Source organism: Lonchura striata, chromosome 4 (genome assembly GCF_046129695.1).
Source record: "Lonchura striata isolate bLonStr1 chromosome 4, bLonStr1.mat, whole genome shotgun sequence".
Lineage (NCBI taxonomy): Eukaryota > Metazoa > Chordata > Aves > Passeriformes > Estrildidae > Lonchura > Lonchura striata.
This window is the reverse complement of record NC_134606.1, coordinates 18,568,334-18,593,441: the sequence shown is the minus strand read 5'-3', so window position 1 is coordinate 18,593,441 and position 25,108 is coordinate 18,568,334. Positions and strand designations below refer to the sequence as shown.

Below are 25,108 nucleotides of genomic sequence, written 5' to 3'. Positions count from 1 at the left end.
AAAATGTACATATCCCTACATGTATGCAGGAAATCATTTTCAGTGAACCCAGAGCTGGCCTAGCAGGATGGGAGATTCTGAGCAAGGCCCCATTGATACATTCTATTGGAATGGGTTAAAAGACACAGCAGCATGTTATGGATGACAGCAGAGAGAATTTAAATATGCAGCATAATGGTAAAGCAATTAATAAGAGCAGTTGCTAACAGTTGCACAACAGAGGAGTGTTTTAAAATTCCTGTGCTCTTTAACAATAATGTGGAGAGACGCTGTGAAGGGGAAGGGGGGGAAAGCCTGGCAGGGAAGGGACATTCCTTCAGTTCCTCTCAAAAGTTTGAAAAAAACCTCTGGATAGGAAAATACTATTGAGCAGCCAATTCTTTCCACATTTGGCTAAGCCTAATGCCCAAAATACACAGAACACTACTTCACTTTGAAAGGATTGCAATACTCCTATCTGAGTCATCTGAAAGCAAATAAAATGAGACCTAAACAAATAAACCTAATTGTGCATGGAAACAAATCCAGCTCTCCAGCTTGGCCATGCCTTTGTTTTTGTTAGTTTAAAGCCTACATATGCCGTTTTAGTGGCATCAAGAGTTATACAAATATTGACAACAAATTGCCAAATGTTGTTTTTTTCCCCTTCAGTGCACAGAGTAAAGAAGCTGGGGTAATGCTTCTAGGAACCTTCCCCAGTGCACTGAACCAAATCACAGCTTGATGGGACCCACTCCAGCCTCTTCTCTGAAGAGTAGACACTAATGAGATTGAGGTTGTTGATTGTTATCGTCAGAGACTTTTATTTTTCACTCATGAACTCTGCTGAACACAAATCCAGGCTTTCGAAACGTAGCTCAAATGTTTGCACCATAGCCAGGGCATTGTCACATGCTCTGTCCTCCACCCCATGATTTGTTGCTGGCTTGTGTCATCCTTAACCTGCTTCTGGTGGTTTGGCCAGGAGAGAAACAAATAATGATGACAACTGAGAAAACCAAGCTGCTCTCTGACATCGTTCTTTTAAAATGCTATTGCTACTTGCTGGCTGTAGAGAAGGGGCAGTCGCCTTGAGATAGAAATCACTCATGAAATCCTGCTGTCATCTGTCAAAGGTATATTTCCATCAAGTTGGTCTGAATCCTTAGCAGCTTGCTAGAAAAAATGAGAATATGTCAAATCTTGATCTGTCACAAGCTAAAGTTAGAAAAAAATATATTTACATTTGACTTTTAAATGAAGCCCAGACTTTCCTCTCACAGAGAGCCAATACATTAACACATTTTCTTCCTCTTTGCTTCACATTCACAAAACATCCTTAACTTTTATTATTCTATCTGGCTGGATAGCAAGGTTTTCATTTTGCAAAACCATAAATTTTTAGTACCAACAAAAAAGAAAAAGAGGAATTTTAGAACTGGATAAAGACTCAGAGTTTTCACACAAAGAAGCCACAGAAATCAGATTCACGCATCCTCCTCAAAAGCCCGACAGTTAAGACACTTCTCTACAGTACTGGAAAGATTAACTGATATTGCTGTTTCTTCTTATTCATCTAGAGAACTTACAACTTGGTCTCATACATCTCAGTGATCACCTAATGATAAAGTTGTTGAATACCCTATTTCTCTTTTTCTCTTTTTCTCCTTTTCATCAGAAATTGCATTCTACACATAAGAAACTCCCCAAAGAATTATATCCCAAGTACCAAATTTCCATGAAAAGTTTCAGGGTTTAGTGCTAAGGTCACCAGCAAAAAAAGTTCTTGACTAATTGTAAACCTTGTAGCTTTGACTGTTATACTATCCACTCTTCATTTATTCTGGTGTTACCTGCTCACCATATGCAGGGAGACCTCAGTATATTCAGGAAGCCACATGCAGAAGCATCAGCAAAGGCTTTCTGTACTGCGTTGCTTATTACAGTGCAAGCACCCCCAAGCACTTACACAGTAAAGGGTGGATCACTAAATCAGTGAAAGGGATAGCAGAAAGGCATGAGAATTTGGGGGCTGTGAGAAAGTGAAGGAAAAAAGATCCTCTCTATTTCACTAACTCTGGACTTCGTAAAAAACCAACACAATGCTTGGGACTGTTCGTGCTGTGAGCAAACACTGAAATATGACAAGGCATCAAGGCATGTTGTGCTACATGATATTCAGGCAGCTGCTGTGATGGCAGTTTTAATCCACCAACTGGTGCAATGAAACAAATCTGAAATGTAAAAGCTAGATTTCCACCAAAATATTTCATTAATATTACATGCATGTAAGGCAGGGAACTCAGACTTGTAATCCCCACAGCAGCCCTAAGTCAGCCCTGAAGGACAAAGCAACAACGCAGCTGCACAGACGGGGGCTCAGAAGGTATTCTAGGTTTCAGTTTCCTGACCGAAGTATGCAAATTTCTCTATCAATGTTCTGTTGGCATATTTTCTTTGAAATTCATTGAAGGGGAAAATACACATTGTTTTTCAGAGGAACATAAGTATGAAATGACTGTATACCAACATATGAAGATAGGCAGATATAGCCAAATTTGTGTGAACACCTACTAGTGGAAAGTTTCACCCTGCAGAACAGATCTCAGCAATATGTTTTAGGTCAGAGGAGGAGAAGAGAGCTGAATCTTCTGTTCTTGACTGCAAATTGAGAATCAAGGACCTTCCACAGCATATGCCAACCTCAAAACCTGTCCTGCACTTACAGCAGTCCCATGCCTGTCACTTGGAATCCCCACCAGCCAGTTTGTCAGCACAGAGTTGGTTGGCACAAGCCTTCACAGCAACAGAGCCTTGCTTACTCAGCTAAAATACCCTGCAGGTCCCACACCATGGGGGAGGAGGAGGTTGACCTACCCCCAGAAGTCACCCACCAAGGCAGGAGAAAGGCACAATTCCTAGTGAAAGAAGAGAGGGAGCAGGTGAGCAGGCTTTGTCTGATTTAGCAAAACACCTTCACTTCACAGAGATGTCCATTCAAATAACTTTTAAATTTCCCTTGATTAAAGCAACAGGGAATAAATAGAAAGGAAAGTAGCATCTGAAGCTGTCCATAAAACAGGATTTGTGTGGGTAACAGATGAGGAGATGTAAGGGCACCTCACCAGCCTGCTCTCTCCTCACATCTCTTTCTCTCACACACTCACCCACTCTTCCTTGGGCTGGGCACCTGCTTGTCCGCTGAGGCAAGTCAGTTAAAACCAAATTTAAACTATAATTATCACAGATAGGAAGGAGGACAGACATCACAGACAGCTGTCTGAGGACAGCTACTACTTCCAGCTGGAACTGCACAGGAGCACTGAGTGTTGTCCCTCCTACCCTCCCTCCTGCCGCTCCCGCATCCTCCAGGTCCCACGATGTGGGGATGTCAGTCTCCCACCACAGCACACAAACTGCCCACGAGCATGGCAAGGCAACTCTCCTTTTCCACCCTGGTTGCCACTGTGGGTGGTCATGTTGGTGTCTGCTCACATTTGCATGGTACTGAGTGCTGTGGAGTGTACAAACTGTTCCATATGGCATGTGGAGGGAGAGAGCCATGCTAGCAGTGCACTACAAAGCTGCATTTATGTTACCATATAGAGCCCCTGGTCTGTATTTGTCTTAGCATGCCTATTAGAAGGATAAATGAGAAAAATCCTACTTGTCTGTTCTTGAAAGTGCAGGAAGAGTAGCTGCTAGCAAGACCGTGCCCTTCACCTTGGGGTTTCTATCTGTCACTCTTCTGCTTGGTATTTGTCACATGCTTAACTCCTATAAGGTCTTAGTTTTTCATTTAAATAGCTTTTACTCCTTAACTTTCTAGGCTACCTTCTTGTTTAATATCTGATCTTTTCCAGCTAATCAGTTGACTGCTATTTCTGAGACACTGTCAAGTTATTTACCTCGCTGAAGTGACATAAGTTCCTCCCCCCACGCCCCCCATCCACCCCCTGTCTGTCTGGTTTCCCCCTCTAGTCTAGCTGAAGTGACAAACTCTCTCCCCTAGCCAAACATTTGTTTTTACAAGGTATTTTTATACCATCACCTCTTCCCTGCATCTCCCCCACCCACCCACCACAAACATATGCTGTAGTGGGAGGACATACTGGTTTCACATAATTTGCAATGTTAAGGTGACAAATTTCCCCTCCTTCAAGTATTTTTTTTTAAGATCTAGTTTGTAAAATGCAAATGGTAATGGGTTAGTTTCTCTTTGCCTTTTTTGCCCTGTGCATGGTGATGTCATTCCTCGCATAGAAGTCAGTGGAAGAGAAAACAAAAACCACTTGATTTATATTATTCAAAACCTACTTATGCTATAATAAGATACAAAAATAGACAAAAAATTATATTGTCTAGATTGATAGATTTCTTTTATTCATCCCAAGAAGGACAGGAACCATGATAATTTCCGAGAAAGTAGGCAAATGTAACCACTTTACTGACTTCATTAGCTGGTCCCAGTATGTTTTTCTCCGTATTAAAATCCACATGCAGTCACATTCACGCAGTAAAAACAACCTCAAGCGCTCTAAGCTTCAGGCTTGGAACCATGGAAAACATGACTGTGGCCTTCATCATACCCAATTAGGGGTACATGTAATCCACAGTGATCCTGGTGTGGTGGATAAATGCCTAAGCCAGCTTTAAAGCAGGCAAGAACAATCTAGTTAAAACAGCACAGAGCCCAAATTGCGCTCAGCCACTCTAAATATTTACCATATTCTGAACAGGAGGCTGCAGGGGCATGCATAGTACTACAATTGGAGAACTTCCAGTACCTGCATTCACCACTGCAAAGCAAGGTCTGGTGTGCTAAACATCCTAGTCATTCTAGCAGCATACATGCATGGAATGGGCCAAATTAGGACTATTTATAAAAGCACTGAGTTTATGTGGTAGGCTGACTGAATAATGTTTTTTATATGTGCACGGTATCTAATGAACACACACCATTAGACTTTCTGAAGTGGGATAAAGACTAAATTGTCTACTATTCCAGAATGTAATCTGCATTTTAATTCCCATTTTATGCAGAACTTTTAGTGCAGTACAAAACAACAACAAAAATGTATGCATCAATAATGCATTCTTGTTAATTTAATCTTGTGACTTTGTCTCATATAAGAAGGGCAAAGAAAGATAAATTTGAAAAACAAAACAGAGTAGGTCAACTCTCTGCCAGCAGCAGAGGAACAAAACGGGAAAGTACTAAACAGTGAAATTTATTTATACTGTGCAGCAACAGGCTCCAGAGGACATATTGTTAACAGAAGGAGCCACTCATAGCACATGCAAAGTTTCTCTCAAACCAAACAGATACGGCTGTCACTGTGGGAAGCCAAGGAGCAGAGAGAATGAAAGAGAGAGGAAAAAACCCTCTCCACAGACTGAAAACATTTTGTAGTTAAGGGACTCAGAGTAGAACATGGGTAGTGCCTTCAGTTTCACTGTGGTTCTAACAAAGTCATCTGGGGGAAATGTCTGCAGAAAACCACCAGAAGTGAGCTAAGCAAATAAGAAGGGAACAAGTAAATGTGTTCCCTTTTTTTCTCAGTAAAATGTGTGGAAATTGGAAGGAACTGGTTGTCTATTCCAAGAATTTTCAGATTGCCCCCTTTTGTATGTTAAGAAAAAATGAGTAGAGGATTACCAGACCACCAGGGAGGTCTGGGGATAGTCTGGCAAAGGAGAGCCATCCTCCAATCATTCTGGAGCTATCAGCCTCCAGAGCTCTGCTGGAAATAGTTCAGGGCAGTACAGTTCTTCTGGCTTTTAATTCATTGCCAAACCTCTGGCACATCCTCAGAAGGAGGTGATATTTATTTGGCAGCATGTTCTTTTCTAGAAAAACAACATTAAATCCTTGCATTAGCACCCTCCTGTTGGCTAAAGATACATCCCTTTTCTGTATGCTCTTGCAGACTAACAGGTGACCTCTGTGTCTCAAAGGAGCATCCAAAGACGTATCTACTGGTCTGTGAGGAAAATATCCACACACATGAAGAGACTACTTCTCTCCCTTCTGGGTCACCAGACATTTTCGTGTATCAGACATTATCTGAACATTCACTCAGCAGTTGGGCATGGCACAATCTAGCCTGAACCTATTCTCACTAGTGACGATCTACACAATATTTCACTTTTCCCATTTGTGTCCCCTCAAAAGCAGCAGCAGAAAAGAGAAATGTATCTTTGGGACTGATCTTTTGTCTTCAGTCCAGGTCACAGATCTTCTTGCCTCCTAAAAATAAGACAAATGTATTTTTATACTCAAGTGACCACAACTCATGTGTACCTACCTCAGCTAGCCACACAGTGGCCTGCTCAGGTCCTGTTACCAACCTAACTGCATCAGCATGAGCTTGGCACCAGCTGCAGAAACCATCTTTGCAGGTAAGGAAACAGTTGGCCAAACAGCCACAGCAGTACCAAACTCAGTGTAGGCTATATGGACAGCAGCATCCAAAACCTGCCTCAAGTACATCTGCAAACACAGGCATTAGCCTATCCTTCTTAATGTTTTCAAAATGTTCAGAGATTTTGGGTTAAAGATGCTGCATCAGCACAAAAGCATTCCCAGAGCAGTAAACATACTTGGCTGGACCACTGCCTTTGTTTGAGCTCTGATTTGCTTCAAGTAAATGTAGTCATTTATTGCATTTTTCACCTTCTTGTGGAACAGCTGCTGCCTGCAAGGAGCCAAATAGCAGGCGAGCTCTCAGTCCTCCTGAGATACCTGGCTAACAGCATGCACAGCTTTCCTCAGAGGCCAGCATGTCACTGAACAGTTGGTTTACTCTAAAATACTGCACGCTGTAGGTGTTTCCAGCTGCCTCATGAGGTATTTGTGTCAAAACCCATGTTCCTGAGGAGTCTGTGCCGTCTGAGCCATGTTTTATACCTACCCCAGGAGCAATATGTTCCTTTTAAAGCAGTTCTCTTCATATCACAAACCAGAGAATATAGAGAGAAATGACCAGCTTTTCAGGGAAGGCCTGAAGTAGGATGGAAGCAGAGGCATTGAGAGTCCATAACACTGCTTATCTTATGAGGAGAACATTTCTTTGGGAGCAGGGAAGGATATGAAGAAAATTATAAATAGAGGAAGATCACAAGGAAGTCAAAGGGTTCTGGACAGTCAAGACATACACAATGAACAAAATGCAAACACTGGCTGGAAAAGCACTGAGGAATTTACATTTCATTCAAAACAATAAGCCAATAAAAATATTCTAAGGCAAAAGTAGATATGGCAGGAGCCAAAGGAATTTTTGCTGTAAGACTGTCAGAGGACTGAATGGAAAGTACAGAAAGCAGGACTGCTGCAGGCTGTAGGAATTTGGCTGCAAAAAGTCCCGTCTGAATCATCTGCTCACCACATAGGGGAGGCACTGTTAGAGATGAGGTCTGAGGGCATCCTGAAGCTGCAAAAGAGAGGGAAGTTGGAGCAACCTTTGAAATAGACAACACACATTGCTCCTCCAAAATATGGCATAGATAAGGTAATGCCTGTATAATATACTTTTGGAGAAGGTAAGCCAGACTCTTACTGCTTTAGATGTCTGTAGAGTTTGGTTACTTTCATTGTCTGCAAAAGAGCTGCTCTCAGTTTACACCAGCTTAAGCCTTGTACCCCCACTCTGCATTCAGTATTAGCCACCTTAGGTTTAACCACGTAACAGCCTCGAGAAGAGGAGAAAGTTATGCCAATCCAGACAGGAATTCCTCTGTGCTCCATCCCACTCAGAGAAGTTTTGGATATCACAAACAGATAATGACAGATGGTGGCACACAGACACCCCTGTGCTAAACTAAAACCCAGCAGCTGAGGGTCTCCCTATATATCTGAGAGGGTGGGCTCACATCTATTCCTCCATTTCAGCTTTCAAAAGTTTGAGGAGAAAAAGCTGGAGGTTGCTGACTGCTTGTTTGGTTTTTTAATCTTTAGCCAAACTTTTTTTTTTTTTATTTTAACATGCTGTATTTGCCTGGCCAGTTTAGTATAGATACAGGTTTCTTCACCAGCCCCAGCCACTGAAGTATCTCAGGCAGCTTGCCCTACTCTAAGAAAAAACCAGAATAGAAATATCACTACCTTTTATTCAAGGCTGAATAGTAGGAGCTGCTTCCATAAGGGCAAGATACACTCTCAAATAGGCAAACCATATCTGGTCTATGTGACAAGCAGAAGATCCCCACTGTCCCTGGGCTTTGCACCTGAGGAGTTGTTTGCCTCAGTGTAATGCAGAAAACAGTTCTTGAACCTGCATCACACTACCTGTAAGAACACAGCCTGCTCCAGGACTCCCACTACCAAGCTGAGCTCCAAGAAGTGGGGACAAAGCAGAGTGCACTTAAGGAGCTGATGTGATGAACAGCAAACAGAAATGTGATTGTGGCTAAAGGGAAACTGAGGACTCTCTATCCCTACATGTACCTATGTGTTCAAGAAAAAGCTCTTACTCCTTTTAACGGGCAGTATTCAGTGACTGACTTGAGGATCCCCCTCTCTTTAATAAGTACATAACAAAAAGTGTTATCAGGAAGCAAGGAGTGTGGGCAGAGAGCAAATGTGGCCAGCAACCATGACCACTCATGTAGTCCGTACAAGTCTGGTGCACCAATAAATGTGTGAAAGTGACAACAGCTTTAGTAGGAGAAAACTGATTACCCAAAGGCAAGTGAGGTGATCTTGCCATTGGTACACTCTACAGGCCTGTGGAAGACTACCAGGGACCAAATCTTGGATTCTTTGCATCCCCATGAGTGTTGTAAACACCTAACGATTGGCTGACTTTGGGGAGGGAACACACATTTCCATATCTTTGCACAACAAAACTTTCAAAAGATTTGTTTTCATCCTTGTGTAAAGAAAGGAACATAATTTTAAATCTCAGAATTTCAAGGAACAGAACGATTGTTTACGACACATGTTTGTAAAGAAAATAGTGCAGTTACGTCAAAGTTCGTAATTTACCCTTACAGTACAAAGGTAAAGAGCCTTCAAACTAGACTGGCTGAACTAAGAGCCAACGACAGCTACATTTTAACCTTGCATTAAAAAAAAATTAAAAAAAACCCAAAACAACAACAACAAAAAAAAATTGACTATAACTATAAGAAGGCCTACTTGCCCCATCTACTGGCCATTGGGAAGACTGGATTTACCCTGCAATTAAAAGCATTACCACCGAGGCCACAATTCAGTAAATTCTCAGGTTATCAGTTCTAAATTTAAACACATGCAGAAGTGCTACTGAGAGTCCTAAGCACAGAAGGGCTCTACTGAAATGGAGCCTGAGGCCAATTATTTATCATGGCAGAAATAGAAACAACAAAGAAAGAGAAAAATGTATTACTTTCAAAAGAAATACTAGGGCAGTCTATTCACTAACACTGGTTTGTTAACCTTGAAAAATTAAACAAACATGCCTTCTTTCGTTCTGAAGTGGGCCAAGGTAAATTAATGCTATAGAATAGCAACCTGCGTAACCCCTGTCACAAAGCAGCCATATATACTGCAGCTCAGTAAGTTCATCCTAAAAGGTTACCATGCCATCTTAAGGATTTTTAAAATAAGCATTTGTTTAATAAATAGTTAGATAGCAAGTTGGGTTCCCTAAAGGCCTGTTTACCGTATATTTTTCTTCTCTGTATGCAGTGAATCCATCCTTCTGAAGTGGGTCTATTCCTTTGAGGAACAGGCTGATGTCTAAAGGGAAAGCATAACGTTTGGGTGACTTGATGAGGCCTTTTACACTAGTCTAGGAGGAAGACTTGGTGGATTTCTCTTTTTTACCACATGCCTCACTCTCATCATGTTCTTCAAGGGCAGTATTGTAGCATCCCTCTGCTCCATGACCTCCCAGGCTGGTTGCAGGTTCAGTCAGATGTACCTAGAGAAATGCTGCAGCCAAGGGGAAGACCATCAAATCCCCTGGCAGCAAGCTTCCCACCAGGTAACCCAATATACCTGCAAGCTGACTCCCATGAGATCTTACAGCCAGCCTCTCTCCACGTGACCCCAGCAAGCAGCAGCACGTGCCAGTCTGCTTAGGCAGATAGTCAGCATGCAACTATATTTCCTGCAAGGAACACAAGCCTCCTGCTCAAAGGACTTCTGAGTCTCGTAGATTCTAAGCAGAAACAGGGCTATCAGTATATCTATCTAGGCCCAGGCATGAAAGCTCAGAAAGGAGTTATTGTCACACCAGAACAGAGAATGATGAACCATCTTCTTCAGCAAGCAGAGCTCAACATTGTCTTCAAGAAGTACAGGTGCAATCCCCTGTTTTGAGGAGCTATGACCCTAGTTACCCAGGAAACTCTAACAATAAACTGGCCACAGCAGGGAATAGACTGTAAAAGAGGAGAGGTGTGGTGGCGTGGTAGTTTCACAAGGGTTTATAAGGGTTTTGGTGATTAAGTTAGAAATTAATTGTTAGATAGGTTATGTTGGTATGTTCCATGTGTCCCCTATTCCTCCCTAGAATGGTCTTTCCCTATCTGCTGGCCACAAAAGTTTTCCTGCCACAGGGTTGTCAATCTCCCTCAGTATCTAGAAATATCCCTGTCAGTCCAGGTGGTACTGCCCTCTTTACCTGTCAATCCCTGAAACCACCCCCATTTTCTTCTAGAAAGTTCAATGTCAATCATCCCTGTTCTTGTCAGTATTGGTCCCTGGAAGCCTTTCCCCTCCCTAAATTCTCCTCATTGGCCCCCTGCAGTGATGTAATCCTTTCCTGTTGGCTGTTCTGTGTTCATCCCCCTCACGCCCACACCCTTTATAACCCCCTGTCAAACCCCAGGTTGTTGGACATCTGTCACTGTCCCGGTTTGGGAGAATAAAAGCTCTGCAGACCTCATACAGGTGTCCGCTCCCTATTCCTTTGCTTTGGATCATCGTGGCTTTGCCGTGCCTTCGTCACCCACGCCGAGGCAATCACTGCCACCCAGCGCTCTGAGACAGGAGCTGGGGGCAGCCACACTCGTGGCTCCCTCCGGTCACCTGAAGGGGATAAGCTAGCCGGCGTAGACAATCCCTGTGACGGAGCAAGCGAGAGCCACAGGTGGCGCGCCAACGTGCGGCTTTTCCAGAGCGTGGACACCGTCGAGGAACGTCGGACTCCACGTGAGCTAGCCTCACGAAAAGACTGTTGCCTTTGGGCATCGGCCCAGGGATTTTACAGTTTGGCAGCACCATCGCCCCTGTGTGAGCACGCCGATTTTTGTCCGGTGGTGCTCCCAGGGGAAGGAAGCACAATCCTTCCAGCACCAGGGAGGACGCCTCCGGATCCAAGGACCCCTACTGCAGCTTTCTTTCTAGGCGTCGGCGGTTTTTGGTGAGTCTCCTTGGTACCGGGGGGGGGCTCCTTAGGTTGGCAGCTGCGCTCCCGAGGTTAGGGGACACGTTGTGCACAGCGTGAGCAGACTGCCGCCGCTGGCGTTCTAGACCCTTTCTATTTTTTACGTTTTACATTTCCTGCAGTAGGTGGGTGGAATTTTAAGTTGTGTGGGCAGAATGGGTGTTAGGCTGTCCACACAACAAAGGGAGATTTATGTCCAGGTTGCGGGACTCCTGAGGGAGGGATGTTCGTTGAGGGAGGGAATTAGAAGTGTTTCAAAAAATTTAGTTAAAAAATTTGTCAGATGGATTTTCTTTCGTTTTCCCACTGTTTCTGTTGAGAGCGTTAGAGATCGGGAATTTTGGAGAAATGTTGGTTTACTATTGACTGAGGGCACCAGGAGGGGTGACCCTTCAGTCAAAAATGGGTATATGAAGCTGTTTGTGTTCATTTGGGATGTCGTTAAGGATAACAGTGCGGTGAAAAATCCATCTGCAAAGTCCCCAGTTCTCCCTAGGTCTGTTTCCCTACCGCATTCTCCGATTCCCGCTTCCCCTAGACTGGAGATACAGGGGGGAGCTGACCGCCAGCAACAGGCGCAGGGAGCAGAATGTTTGCAGCAGCCACAGAGCTGCCGCCTTCTCCCTGGCTCCCCCAGGTCCCTCCGGTACCCTTGCTCTGGCAGTGCTGGCCACACTGTCGGAGATCCTGTCCCTGCCCTTTCTCCTAGTCCCTCTTACCGAGTTGCGAGTCCTAAATGTTTGCCAAGAGTTTTTGTTCCCCCAAATCCTTTCCTCGACTCTCCTACTCCCTATGTTAGTCCCTTTGGAGAAGCACCACAAAATGGCGCTGTAGAAACGCCCTCTCTAACATCACAAAATGGCTGTCGCCTCGTGGCGGGTGCTTCTCCTCCCCAGAATCCATTTTTACCCCTTCCTTCCTACCCCTCCCTTCCTATTCCGGACCCCTCCTCTTCCTTTGCGGCGGCCAGTCAGGCCCCTCCCACAATTTCTCATGCTGCTCCACCCTCAGCACCACCCCTTGAGGCCACGTCATCTACGCCCACCCCTTTTCCCAGAACACCATCAGTACCACCCTCGAGCCACGTCACCTCGAGTCAGGGCTCCGCCCTCCAGGACCCTGCCCTCCAGCTTCCTGTTTCCCACGCCCTCACTTCCGGTTCCCACGATAACGTGGGGGCTGGGAGTGATGGGCCTAAAAGGCAGAAAGCTGATGATAACAACGAGTTTCCGTTCCTGGCCCCAGTCACGTATAATGGAAGAGGGCAACACCCAAGATGGGAGCCCCTCTCGTACGATTGCATCAAGGATCTCTGCAAAACTAAGCGAGAATTTGGATCCAAAAGTGAATTTTTCCGGAGCATTTTAAAGGCAACGTTCAATTCAAATATCATGGTCCCTGCAGATTTAAAGCGTTTATTCAGTTGCCTGCTCCCATCCTCTGAATATAAAATGTGGGAAAGAACCTGGAAAAGATTAGCAGGTGACCTCCTTCCAGAAATTTTGCAGAGCCCCGAGTATGCAACCGACATAGAACAAAATCCTATTACCTTAGACCACCTTGTTGGTGAGGGTGATTGGAGCCAAGCACAGAAACAAGCAGCAGGGATCCCGAGGCCAGTATTAGATCTCTCCAAAGATGCTGCTGAGCGGGCCTTTCTCAGCATGCCATCCAAGGAACCTGCTATTTCTTACATTTCTCTTAAGCAATCTGTTACAGAGCCCTTTACTGATTTTGTGGACCGAGTAAAAGAAGTTGTAGAAAAAAGGGTGGAAGGTCAAGAAGCACAGGATCAACTAATCCGAGAGATTGTTACTACCAATGCAAATGAGGCGTGCCGACGAGTCATCTTGGCACTTCCAGCATCGCCTCCGCCAGCGCTAGAACAACTGATTGAGGAGTGCACACGAAAAGCCATTTTATTCGCAGAAGATCTAGCAAAAAAATCGCGAGACAAAGTAGTAGCTTCGACGGCATTACCTCCAGAACCTACACCACCAAAGCCGCGTAGATGCTTCCATTGTCAACAGGAAGGACATTTTATAGCTCAATGTCCCTTCATTGGAAGGGCACCGCCTCAACGGGGGAACACAGGGGAGGGGAAATCTGACAAACAGCATCAAAAAAACTAAAGGGGGAGCGCGGACCTACCCCGCGTGAGGACACAAATGGGGCAGGTCACGGTAATCAGGACATCACTGCTAGGGCTGCAATCCATTCCATCATTCCAAGTATCAGCAGCCAAGTTTATACAGACAGTACTGTAGAACCTTACCTGCTTAAAATAACGAAATCTGTATATCTCTCCAATCAGGATTGGCACTACATCGTTGCATCGCCAGAGCTTCTACCCCGCATTACCAACTGTGAGACTCAGAGGGCCAAGGATCTTCTAAACTGCAAGTACCTTGTCATTGGGGACACCAAACACACCCCGCTTGAGGTGGAAATTCCTCCAGCAATCCTTACATCGGATCCTAAGACTTTCTACCTCATGGCGCGCTGTGTCCACCCCCCCCTCTTCCTGCCGGAGGGACAGGTCATTGCACAGGCCATTCCAGTGCCTCAGTTTTTGTGCGATGACCTAGACCTCTCAATTTTTTACACTGAAATTCTGGGAGAGGAGAAGCCCCTCGTATGGTGTGGCCTTAAGAACGAGGGGCATTCCATCCAACTTCAGGGGATGATGGACACGGGAGCAGATGTGACGGTCATTCCACCACACAAGTGGCCGTCACAATGGGAGTTGCAGGACGTGGATAGCGCAGTCCTAGGCGTAGGGGGCACGCAATTAGCAAGGCAGTCAAAGAGCATAGTACAAATTAAGGGGCCGAATGGGCAATTAGCCTCTGTACGCCCATTCGTGTTAAATTCTAAGTTTACTCTCTGGGGGAGAGATGCCATGTCCCAGTGGGGGGCCAAATTGGAACTGCCGGCCCCTCAGGATTTTTAGGAGCGGCCACTGAGGAGCGCCTCACCCAGAAACTTAATTAGCTAACAGATTCACCTGTCTGGGTAGAGCAGTGGCCGCTGAGTAAGAAAAAATTAAAGGCGCTCAATCACATCGTGGAGGAGGAACTGGCCAAAGGCCACATTGTCGAGACTAATAGCCCTTGGAATTCTCCAGTCTTCGTTATCAAGAAGCCGGGGAAAGACAAGTGGCGCCTCCTTCACGATCTGAGAAGAATCAATAATGTCATCGAGGACATGGGGTCTCTCCAGCCAGGGATGCCATCCCCATCTATGCTCCCCCAAAATTGGAAATTGGCAATTTTAGACATAAAAGATTGTTTCTTCCATATTCCCTTACACCCAGCTGACGCGCCACGTTTTGCTTTCTCGGTGCCTTCCATCAACCGAGAAGCTCCCATGAAGCGCTACCACTGGCGAGTTCTCCCGCAAGGGATGAAGAACAGCCCTACCATCTGCCAGTGGTATGTCGCCAAAGTTCTGTCCTCGGTGCGCGCCAAGTGGGAAAATTGTATCATATACCACTACATGGATGATGTCCTTGTTTGTGCCCGCAGTGACAACGTACTTGCAGAAGCACTGGAGGACACTATCACAGCCTTGTCGGTGGCCGGATTTGAGCTTCAAAAAGAAAAGGTACAACGGCTGCCGCCTTGGAAATATCTGGGCCTAGAAATCAGTAAGAGAACCATAACACCTCAAAAAATTATCATTAGTGATAACCCAAACACCTTACGTGACCTCCACCAGCTCTGTGGGTCCTTGAACTGGATCAGGCCCTGGCTGGGGCTCACCACGGGGGACCTGTCCCCTCTCTTCAACTTATTGAAGGGGAGGGAAGACCTAGATTCCCCGAGGGCGCTGACCCAGGAGGCCAGGACCGCATTAGAGAAAGTTCAGTCCACCATAGTGGGCAGACAAGCCCATCGCTGTCGTGAAGACCTCACATTCAGATTTATTGTTCTAGGAAAACTGCCACACCTTCACGGGCTCATTTTTCAATGGGACAAAGACCAACGGGACCCTCTCTTGATAATAGAGTGGGTGTTCCTTGGTCACCAAATGTCCAAGAGCATTACAACTCCGCAGGAGCTGATGGCTCAGCTGATTATGCGGGCCAGGGCTCGCCTGAGAGTGTTAGCGGGGTGTGATTTTACGTGCATACACCTTCCCATTAAAACATCGACGGGGAAATTAACTAAGGAAACCCTTGAGCATTTGCTTCATACCAATGAATGTTTACAATTCGCTCTGGACAGTTACACCGGACAAATTCTAATTAATCATCCAGGACACAAATTATTTGAAACACAATTCGACCTAATTCCAAAAAGCATTCAAAGCGAAAAGCCCCTAGAGGGACTGACAATTTTCACAGACGCGTCCGGAGGATCGCACAAGTCAGTAATGACTTGGAAAGACCCTCAAACTCAGCAGTGGGAAGCCGATGTTAAGGTTGTGGAGGGCTCTCCACAAGTTGCTGAGTTGGACGCAGTCGTCAGGGCCTTCGAAAAATTCCCAGAACCCATCAACATTGTTACTGATTCGGCATATGTTGCAGGTGTGGTGTCCAGGGCTGAGCATGCAGTGCTCAAGGAAATCTCAAACCCTGTGATCTTCGGCTTGCTCTCGAAATTAATTTACCTGGTTTCCCACCGAGAGCAACCCTTTTTCGTGATGCACGTGAGATCGCACACCGACCTCCCTGGCTTCATTGCTGAGGGCAATCGCAAGGCGGATGCTCTGGCCGCCCCTTTACAGCTGGCTGGTCGGCCCAACATCGTCGAACAGGCCAAGCTGAGCCATCAGTTGTTCCACCAAAATGCTCCGGGTCTGGTCCGCCAATTCCACCTGCGGCGAGACCAGGCCAGAGCAATTGTGGCCGATTGCCCCAACTGCCAGGAGTCCTCACTTCCAACGGTGGTTTCCGGAGTGAACCCTAGGGGACTCCGCAGTTGTGAAGTGTGGCAGACTGACATAACACATGTAAAAGAGTTTGGAAAGTACCAGCATGTACATGTGTCAGTGGACACTTTCTCTGGTGCAGTCTTCGCCTCAGCCCACAGAGGACAGAAAACTGCGTATGCCAAGAACCATCTTATGCAGGCATTTGCAGTCTTGGGGGTCCCTAATACCATTAAGACCGACAACGGCCCTACTTATACTTCTAAGGCGTTCAGTGAGTTTTTACAAGAGTGGGGAATTCAACATCGGACAGGGATTGCATACTCCCCCACCGGCCAAGCTGTGGTAGAGAGAACACATCAAACTTTGAAGAAAGTCCTCCAGCGCCAGCGGGGAGATACCAAGATGCTATCACCACAACTTAGGCTCTGCAAGGCCCTCTTTACCATCAATTTCCTCAATTGTTCCTTCGACAGGCCAGATCCACCAATCCTGAGACATTTTGGGAGAAGTGATCACCTGAAGCCAGAAGAACGGCCTCCGGTGCTGGTAAGGGATCCAGACTCTGGAAAAATCCAGGGTCCGTTCCAACTGGTCACATGGGGACGTGGATACGCCTGCGTGTCCACGCCCTCAGGTGTCAAATGGGTCCCCAAAAAATGGGTCAAACCATACACATCAACACAACAAGAAAAACAGATACAGAGTGATTCCCCCAACACGATGGAAGACCCCACCGATGATAGTGTTGCATCCAACCGAAGGCGCCGCAAGGGGGAAAGAGTTCCCTAACCTTTTTTCAGCCTTCCCAGATGGTCAGCAGGCGAAATTATTTTCTTATGCATTAATGTGTTATGTTTCTCTTCTCTCCCCTCAGGCAACAATTATGTTACCCTTCGGACTTTTGGTCTTTCTCTGGCTCTACCCTCTGACTCGATTCCAGTCCTCGGACGCGTGGGTCGTTCCACAACCCCGGAAGAATGTATGGGTAACCTTAGCCCATGCCCTCAAACAAGATCATATTTGTCTCTCTTCGTCCGCAGCAGAGAATCCCATGTCCACCTGCCTGGTGGGGATTCCATTTAAGTTAGAGGAGTATCCCACCTCGCTGCGCACCATCCAAAATCAGATTAACAATAAAAACCCTCCGAATAAATGGGTTGAAATCTTTAGGTATTGGGGAGTCGTCAATACTGCCAAAACGCCCATTACCAATCCCTTACAACTCTGGAGAAAGTGGGTGTACGATCTTCCCTATACGGAAGAGTATGCGGAGCCTCAAGAATTTGAACTATTGGGTTCTGCAAAAGCAATGTACTGCATACACTTTGAATATGAGCCCAGCTCTCGTAGGGACTTATATGAAGATGTAAAACAACATAAGATCGAATTTCAAGCAAAACAATGGTGCCAGTTTGTTATTAAGATGGGGGCTCCTTCAACTGATGACTCATATGCACGAAAATTGGAAAAGGGAATGTTCCTAATCTGCGGAGATAGGGCATATCCTGGAATCCCCTCTCGTCTCCTCGGAGGTCCCTGCACTCTGGGGCGTCTTTCCCTGGCTTCTCCCAACATGACCCAAATTCCAATTCGGCATGCCAAAAGGGTAACTAAAATTTCAAAACGGAGTGCAAGCCAATTCGACGAACATTGTGACGCCGAGATTTATCATTGGGCCAAATCTAAAAGGATTGCTGTCTCCGTGTTTTTACCGTGGGTGGCAGCAGCCAAAGCATTGAGTGAATTGGGCAATTTAGAGTGTTGGGTTACAAAGCAGGCAAATTTGACATCGACAGCCTTAAGTAACCTCCTAGAAGACGAAGAAATAACCCGGAAGGCTACCCTGCAAAATCGGGCAGCCATTGATTTTCTGCTGCTGGCTCATGGGCATGGGTGCCAAGATTTTGAGGGGTTGTGCTGCTTTAATTTGTCATCTAAGAGCCAAAGCGTCCACGCATCCATCAAGGAGATGAAGAGCTTAATTGGGACAGTACAACAAGAAAATGAAGACTGGTTTAGAGACATGTTTAAAAACTGGAATTTATCAGGGTGGATGATTTCCATTATCAAGGACATTGCCTACCTTATTATAATAATTTTCTTAGTCTCCCTATCATTTGGAATCCTTAAACGCGTCATCACCTCCACCACGACCTCGACTAGAACTAAAACTCCAAAAATTGTAGTCGCCGCCGCAGTCTCCACAGAAGAAGAATGGTGGGAAGGAGACCGGCAGGCGGGAACAGAAGTTTAAACCTACCTCCAGCGTCCCCTCAAATTTAAAAAATAAAAAAGGGGGAGATGTGGTGGCGTGGTAGTTTCACAAGGGTTTATAAGGGTTTTGGTGATTAAGTTAGAAATTAATTGTTAGATAGGTTATGTTGGTATGTTCCATGTGTCCCCTATTCCTCCCTAGAATGGTCTTTCCCTATCTGCTGGCCACAAAAGTTTTCCTGCCACAGGGTTGTCAATCTCCCTCAGTATCTAGAAATATCCCTGTCAGTCCAGGTGGTACTGCCCTCTTTACCTGTCAATCCCTGAAACCACCCCCATTTTCTTCTAGAAAGTTCAATGTCAATCATCCCTGTTCTTGTCAGTATTGGTCCCTGGAAGCCTTTCCCCTCCCTAAATTCTCCTCATTGGCCCCCTGCAGTGATGTAATCCTTTCCTGTTGGCTGTTCTGTGTTCATCCCCCTCACGCCCACACCCTTTATAACCCCCTGTCAAACCCCAGGTTGTTGGACATCTGTCACTGTCCCGGTTTGGGAGAATAAAAGCTCTGCAGACCTCATACAGGTGTCCGCTCCCTATTCCTTTGCTTTGGATCATCGTGGCTTTGCCGTGCCTTCGTCACCCACGCCGAGGCAATCACTGCCACCCAGCGCTCTGAGACAGGAGCTGGGGGCAGCCACACTCGTGGCTCCCTCCGGTCACCTGAAGGGGATAAGCTAGCCGGCGTAGACAATCCCTGTGACGGAGCAAGCGAGAGCCACAGAGAGGGAACAGCATCCCAGCCCCACTGAGGCTCCTTCAACTCAGGATAAATCAGAGAAGCAATTATGGCTGCATTTAAATATATAATATAAATATATAATTTCTGTATCAGACAGGGAAAGAAATCATTTGCACTAGATCTAGACCTGCTGGTAAACCAAATGATAGGTTGTACATGAAATTTCATAAAGTACATGCACATGTATAATCACAAAAGGTTTGCTTAGCCCCATTCCAGACATATATTTCATGATGAGTTTTGCCCTAAGGGGATGTCAAATGTTTCAGAAATCACTCAAGTCCAAACTCTATATAAAAAAAAAAATAATAATGCACAACAGTGCCTTGGTGCAAATGCTTTCACAACCTCACAATTACAGTGTAAGGCTGGGATCCAGCATTTCTAGATTACATTCCTGGAGGTCACAAAAAGGGCCAAGAGATTTTTCAGCTGAAGCATGTGATTTCTAGCATCCCAGTTATCTAGGGACTGAGGTAAAAGAAATAGTCAGTGTCCAGAAGTATCTGCAAGGAAAACCCACTGAAGACAGGTCCTGAGAGCTCTCTGAGCATCCCAAGCCTGCTGAGAGTTCCTTACAGGCACACAGCCACTTGGCATACATGCACCACACATCAGAGGAAGCAAAGAGCTGACAGCTAAGGTGTCACTTGGGACAGTGCACAGAGATGACGACTACAGACAGTGCCCAAAACTGCCTGCAGTGCAAGCTGGTTTCCCCAAGAGCAGATGTTTTGGGAGTCCTGTATCTAAGCTCACCTCAATAATTCCTCATTCTCAAGGGACAAGTAACACCACCTAAGAGTACTTCAATTCTTCAGCCTATAAAACACTGAGTAGTATAAGAAAGGGCAGTACTTACACCTGAGGGAACAGGTGCCAACTCTGCCTGGGCTTGTGAATTTATGCACAACTCTCTGTGCATGAAGACCCACCCAGAGAAATATAACTCCCAATAGCTCAGGATTCCTCTCTCCTGAGAGAATGCACAACATTTAGCTCCATGAGCTTCAATCCTGTTGTGCTGGGAGGACCCCCTGAGAGCAGCTGGTCCTGTGGAAGCTGCTAGAAAAGGAGTCATAGCAGACAGCTGTCAAAGAGGCAACTCTGCTGAAGAAAGACACTGAAAGAATGCCAGCCCGTTTTTAATGGCCACAGAGTAGTACTGCTCTCAAAAACAACCTCCACAGACAAAAGGCAGACTTCATTAATTCTCTAGTCCCTCATGGCAGACACCTTTGACAGACCAAGTTTTGGCTTATTAGGCTGGGAAAACCCACCCTGTTCCCTATGCAAAACCAGATTTAGACAACTGACTTGCATCATGGGCCCAAAGCTTATTTTGTCAATCCAATCTGATAAATAACCTAAAACTGGCAAAAGCAAATGTTTGGCAAGAGCTTTGGATATAAACTAGGCTCTAAATGAAAGCTCCAATGATGACTGCACATAAACCATTTATTCTTTCTTTCACTGTTGCCATCACTGTACATGAGACAATCCTTATCCCACAACTTCCCATCTCTGCCCCATTTTCAGTGTTCAGAAACAATCCTCAATTCTTATTTACATTGCACTTGACAGATTGAGTACCCTCTTTTTTTCTTTTTGCAAAGTAAGTTGAATGAAACATACTTATTCCTCATTGTGAATAACTGCATAATTAATTATGGTAGTTATATACAGTACATTTGAGGGGGGAAAGCCGCACTGTTCTCTAAAAGTATTTTCTTGGTTACTTAACAGAACTGAATATAATTTAAACTTTTCCCTTGGAAGAAAGTCTACATTCTTCAGCTGTGAACTTAGGTTTCTGCTCTGTTTTGGGGGTTTTGTTTCAATTTTTTTGTTTAGTAATAAGAATAATGCACAAGAAGAATGCAAAGACAGGGTTCTCTAGAGACTGAATCACATATTTTATATCAAAAGAAAATTTGTTTCACTGGAAAATAAGCAGTCCAGAAAATGCCAAATGAGAAGTTTCACTCTACATCTAGACACTTGGGAGTAGGTAATTATCAAGCTGACTAGACCCTGTTTTGGGGGTTCTTCTGGAAAGCAGGGGTACTATATCTTTAGCAGCAGACATACTAAAATTCAAGACAAAAGAAACATGCAAAGCAACTAGTGTACTACTTCTTGCTACTACCACAAGCATTAAAAACATTCCTAAACATGTCACTCACTCACCAAAAAACAAACATCAGAAGGAACTGGAAATCACTGCTTTGCCACCACTCAGTTCTGACACTGTTGCTTTCCGCCTCCTTGCAGAAGTCAGGCAGCACCTGTCCAAGCACCACCTGCATCAGGCCACACTGTAATGTCCCACAGGCTCAGCCAGCCCACTTTGACATAAAACCAGGCACAAGTGCTGGAATCAGCCCAGGGGCTGAGTACCAGCTGGCACATCTGAAATGATTTCCAGCCCAACAGAAATGAGAAAGGAGTGTTTGGAAAGACCTTGTGTGTTGTAGAGACTTTCCAAATGCTAGTAGCCCTCCTCTAGAGAACTAGAAATACTGACTAGGCTGAAGAGCAATATGGTGTGGACTGTTTGATTTGTACTGGAGGGATGATTCTCTTCTTGTTGTGGACTGGGCTGGGCTGAGCAGCCCCCATTCCTTTGCTGGTGAGTTTGCACAAACATGACTGTGGCTCTTGCTTTGCTGGGTGGAAGAGATGTGACCACCATTCATGCCCCACTGCATGGTTGCCTTCCCACTGCCAAAGCCCTTCTGTCAGTGAGGCTTCAAAAGAGAGTATGGCTGACCAGTTCACCCAGAAATAGCTCCTCACCTCCCCTCTTCAAACACCTCTTTGAAAGCCTGTTCCATCCATACTTTCATTAGGAGCCCATTCCTTCATCTGCGGTGGGAAAAGCAAATAGAGCTCTCTAGATTTTCTTTGCTTTCAATGAGAATGTTCATTGAACAGGCCCTGCTCAGGTAAAGACAGACTTCACCAGGACCTTCCACTTCCTTAAAAATACTGCAGGCTGAAGAGAGCCTCCTGGTAAGACAGAAGGAATCCAGTCACTGGCATGCAGATCCCAGTGTTGGTGCCTCAAGAGAGAATAGAGACTTACTCTAGCACTTGTTTATTATGTCATCTAAGTAATGCACAGAAAAGGGACAAAGGTGAATCCTTGAACCACTGTAAGGATTTTTTTCTCCAGGGCAGGCATGTTAAATCCAGTCAATACCATAGTCCCTGGTATATTCTAACAGTTTTGCACCAACACACATAATTATAGTTCCACCTACACTTCAGACAAGTAGAGGTACTGATTCTGCAGTGCTCCCAGAGATGATGATCTTATGTACTGACTTACCTAAGCTTAAGGAACTAGCTACAAGACAGCACATAATCCTGAGATACCTTCACACCAAATAATCCTTAGCATCTTGATCTGACTCCAGTTAGCCCTGCTTTGAGCAGGGAATGGGATTAGATGATCTCCAAGTGTCATTTCCAGTGCATAGTCTGTAATTTTGTGATACAACTGCTATTGAGACAGCGTATCTATGAAGAAACAATGGAAATACTTCCAATTTGGGGTTCAATTAGAATTAACATAATCCTGGCAAAGATTCTTGATGACTCTTATGATCAATGCAATGCAAACATAGTGGAAAAACACTAGACAGGTGCCTAACATTCAGAGAAGACTTGTGGTATTATGCTTTCACTTTTTTTGAGGCAAGGATATCCTTTCCTGTGCATAATTCCTCTTCAGAAACTCCCTGTCACTTTCTACAACAGCAAATACACAGCAACATTGTACTAAACATGGTATTTCCCCAGATATCCAGAATCTGCAAATAAAAGTGTATGTATTCCTTACTGTATATGAAGTATCACTGTGATGTTTTCCACAATGATTCAGGATGGTAAAGCCATTAGAATGATGAAAACTTTCAACATAACAGCTAGCCTTCAACACAGAAATATTCATAAGAAGTTGTCCATGAAGAATATGCACTTGGAATATGCAGATGATTTTAAGGGATGTCCCTGCTGTGTTTCAGAAAGAGAAGTTTCAGGATAGTCAACACATTAACTAATACTAGAGAACAGAGGGTATGACTCCTATGTCCATCCAGGTAAAATTAGCAAAGCAGACATAAATATTATCATACCTCTTGTATGTAGAGGTACAATTTCATAAGTGTTTCATACACAAAGGAGGCTACACAGTCTGGGTAATTCCAAAAGTTATTTTCAGATAGGCCCTGCTTGGGATCTATTTCAGGATGAAGTGAAGAATGCTATACTGTAAGTAGGAACTACAATTTTTTTCCTCGATTTATCTCAAAAACTGCAGAAGAGACGTAACTGCAAAATTGCTGAATCCTGAAAGAATTAAGTGGTTGAAGCCTCATAGCTGTTGTAGATATTTGCCCTAAGAGCAATGTTCCTAAGCAAGGCAGTCCTAAATGTCTCTTAGGAATGAAACTGGTTTTGTGGTTATGCATTTCTGTACTACCAGCAGAACACTTTAACACTTAACATCAATGCATTCTAGGCTCCTTCTTTGGCTGTGTGGGGCTAGGGAAGCAAAGACTCTTTATGACCTCAGGGTCACCCTGACCTTCAGAACCCCGAGAGACATGGACAAGGTGGGACATGGGATTGTGGACTGAGCCATAAGAAATTCTTCATTATATCGAACATCCAGCAAGCCCTTAACAGCCACTCACAGGGTATCTGTAAGAACAGAGGAAGACAGAAGCAGACTGTGAAGATACTAAGATTAGCTGCTTTCCAGGCTTCAGAGGACTCCTACTGGTACTGTTCAGCCAGAAATGGCACAAGTTACAGTTCTTGTATGAACGTCCCTCATATCTGTACATCTGAGGAGTTACGGGTCTAGAGCTGGCCTGCCACAATCACTGGCACCTGAAAATTCATATAGAATAGATAAGGGAGCAAATACTTCTGGTTAATATCCATAGTAGTTTCTTTTCATTCAGAGTGGAAGAATACATTCCTAGACTGCGCCTGAGCCAGCCAGGTGTGGGTTGCTGAGAACTCCCACTACAGGAATTTCTGAAGCAAAGGGAACACCTTCCTGCCCCACCTTGACTGGCGTTGCTGATACTCACCCTTCTGAATTATGGAAAGAAGCTGATAGAAGGCATCTTTCTCTGTGACCTGGGGCCTGAAAGACAGTTTTTAGCATGAGAACATCACAGAACAAATGATTCTGTGATGTTTGGCCTCTTAAGGTAGCTAAAGCTAAGGACAGCTATACAATTCCTCCTCAGATGCTCTTCTTATTACAAGCTTTGTCTTGCCTAGGAAATTTCTTTAGTAAGGTTTACTTCCAATCTGCTGAGGAAGAAACAGAAAAGAGGTCAAAAGGTATCCCAAATTGCTCTGCCAGCTGCAGAGCCTACAAAGGCTATATATGCCAATGGATTTATGTCCTATTTTCCTCATGCTCCCACTTAACTGAACGCTGTCTCCTCTTCATATCCACCACTCCACTTCCAAGTGTTCGTCCAGGGCTACAGGAGGAACACTCTACCCAGCAGTATCTCAAGTTCTTTCTCATCTCCTTTCACTGTGCCCCAATCTCCTCTACATAGCACCAGTAACTCTTAGAAGGCTTACAGTTGCTTTTTTGACATGCCAAGGGCAGAAAGGAGGATCCATTGTTTCAGAAAATAAGGGAAATAGCAACTCAAAATATTGAAAAATGCTAAGTCTCAAAAAATTGCTGAGGCAGCTAGGTCACGAAAAAAAGCTGACCCATTTTCTGCTTTTTTTGTACATCTATACAAAATATTCACGTTGGGTTGAATTTCAACTTACTCATATTTGCAGTTCTTCCAAAAAATATTAGTATTGTGAAAAA

At 44.8% G+C, this 25,108-nt stretch overlaps 1 protein-coding gene and 1 long non-coding RNA gene across 2 annotated transcripts; one reads left to right on the top strand and one right to left on the bottom strand.

Annotated features, from left to right (window-relative positions):
- Positions 1–776: 776 nt before the first annotated feature.
- LOC110484015 (uncharacterized) lies at positions 777–24,234 on the bottom strand. The gene is made up of 2 exons (XR_004148167.2): positions 21,436–24,234; positions 777–1,155 (listed from the first exon to the last, which is right to left on the bottom strand). It is a non-coding gene; the product is annotated as an uncharacterized LOC110484015 (long non-coding RNA).
- Positions 10,169–14,328, top strand: LOC144246100 (uncharacterized). The gene is made up of 4 exons (XM_077782539.1): positions 10,169–10,260; positions 10,848–11,119; positions 11,206–11,330; positions 13,669–14,328. Exons 1-4 carry the CDS (start codon positions 10,169–10,171, stop codon positions 14,305–14,307), a joined length of 1,128 nt encoding a protein of 375 aa, XP_077638665.1. The 3' UTR covers positions 14,308–14,328.
- Positions 24,235–25,108: the final 874 nt, after the last annotated feature.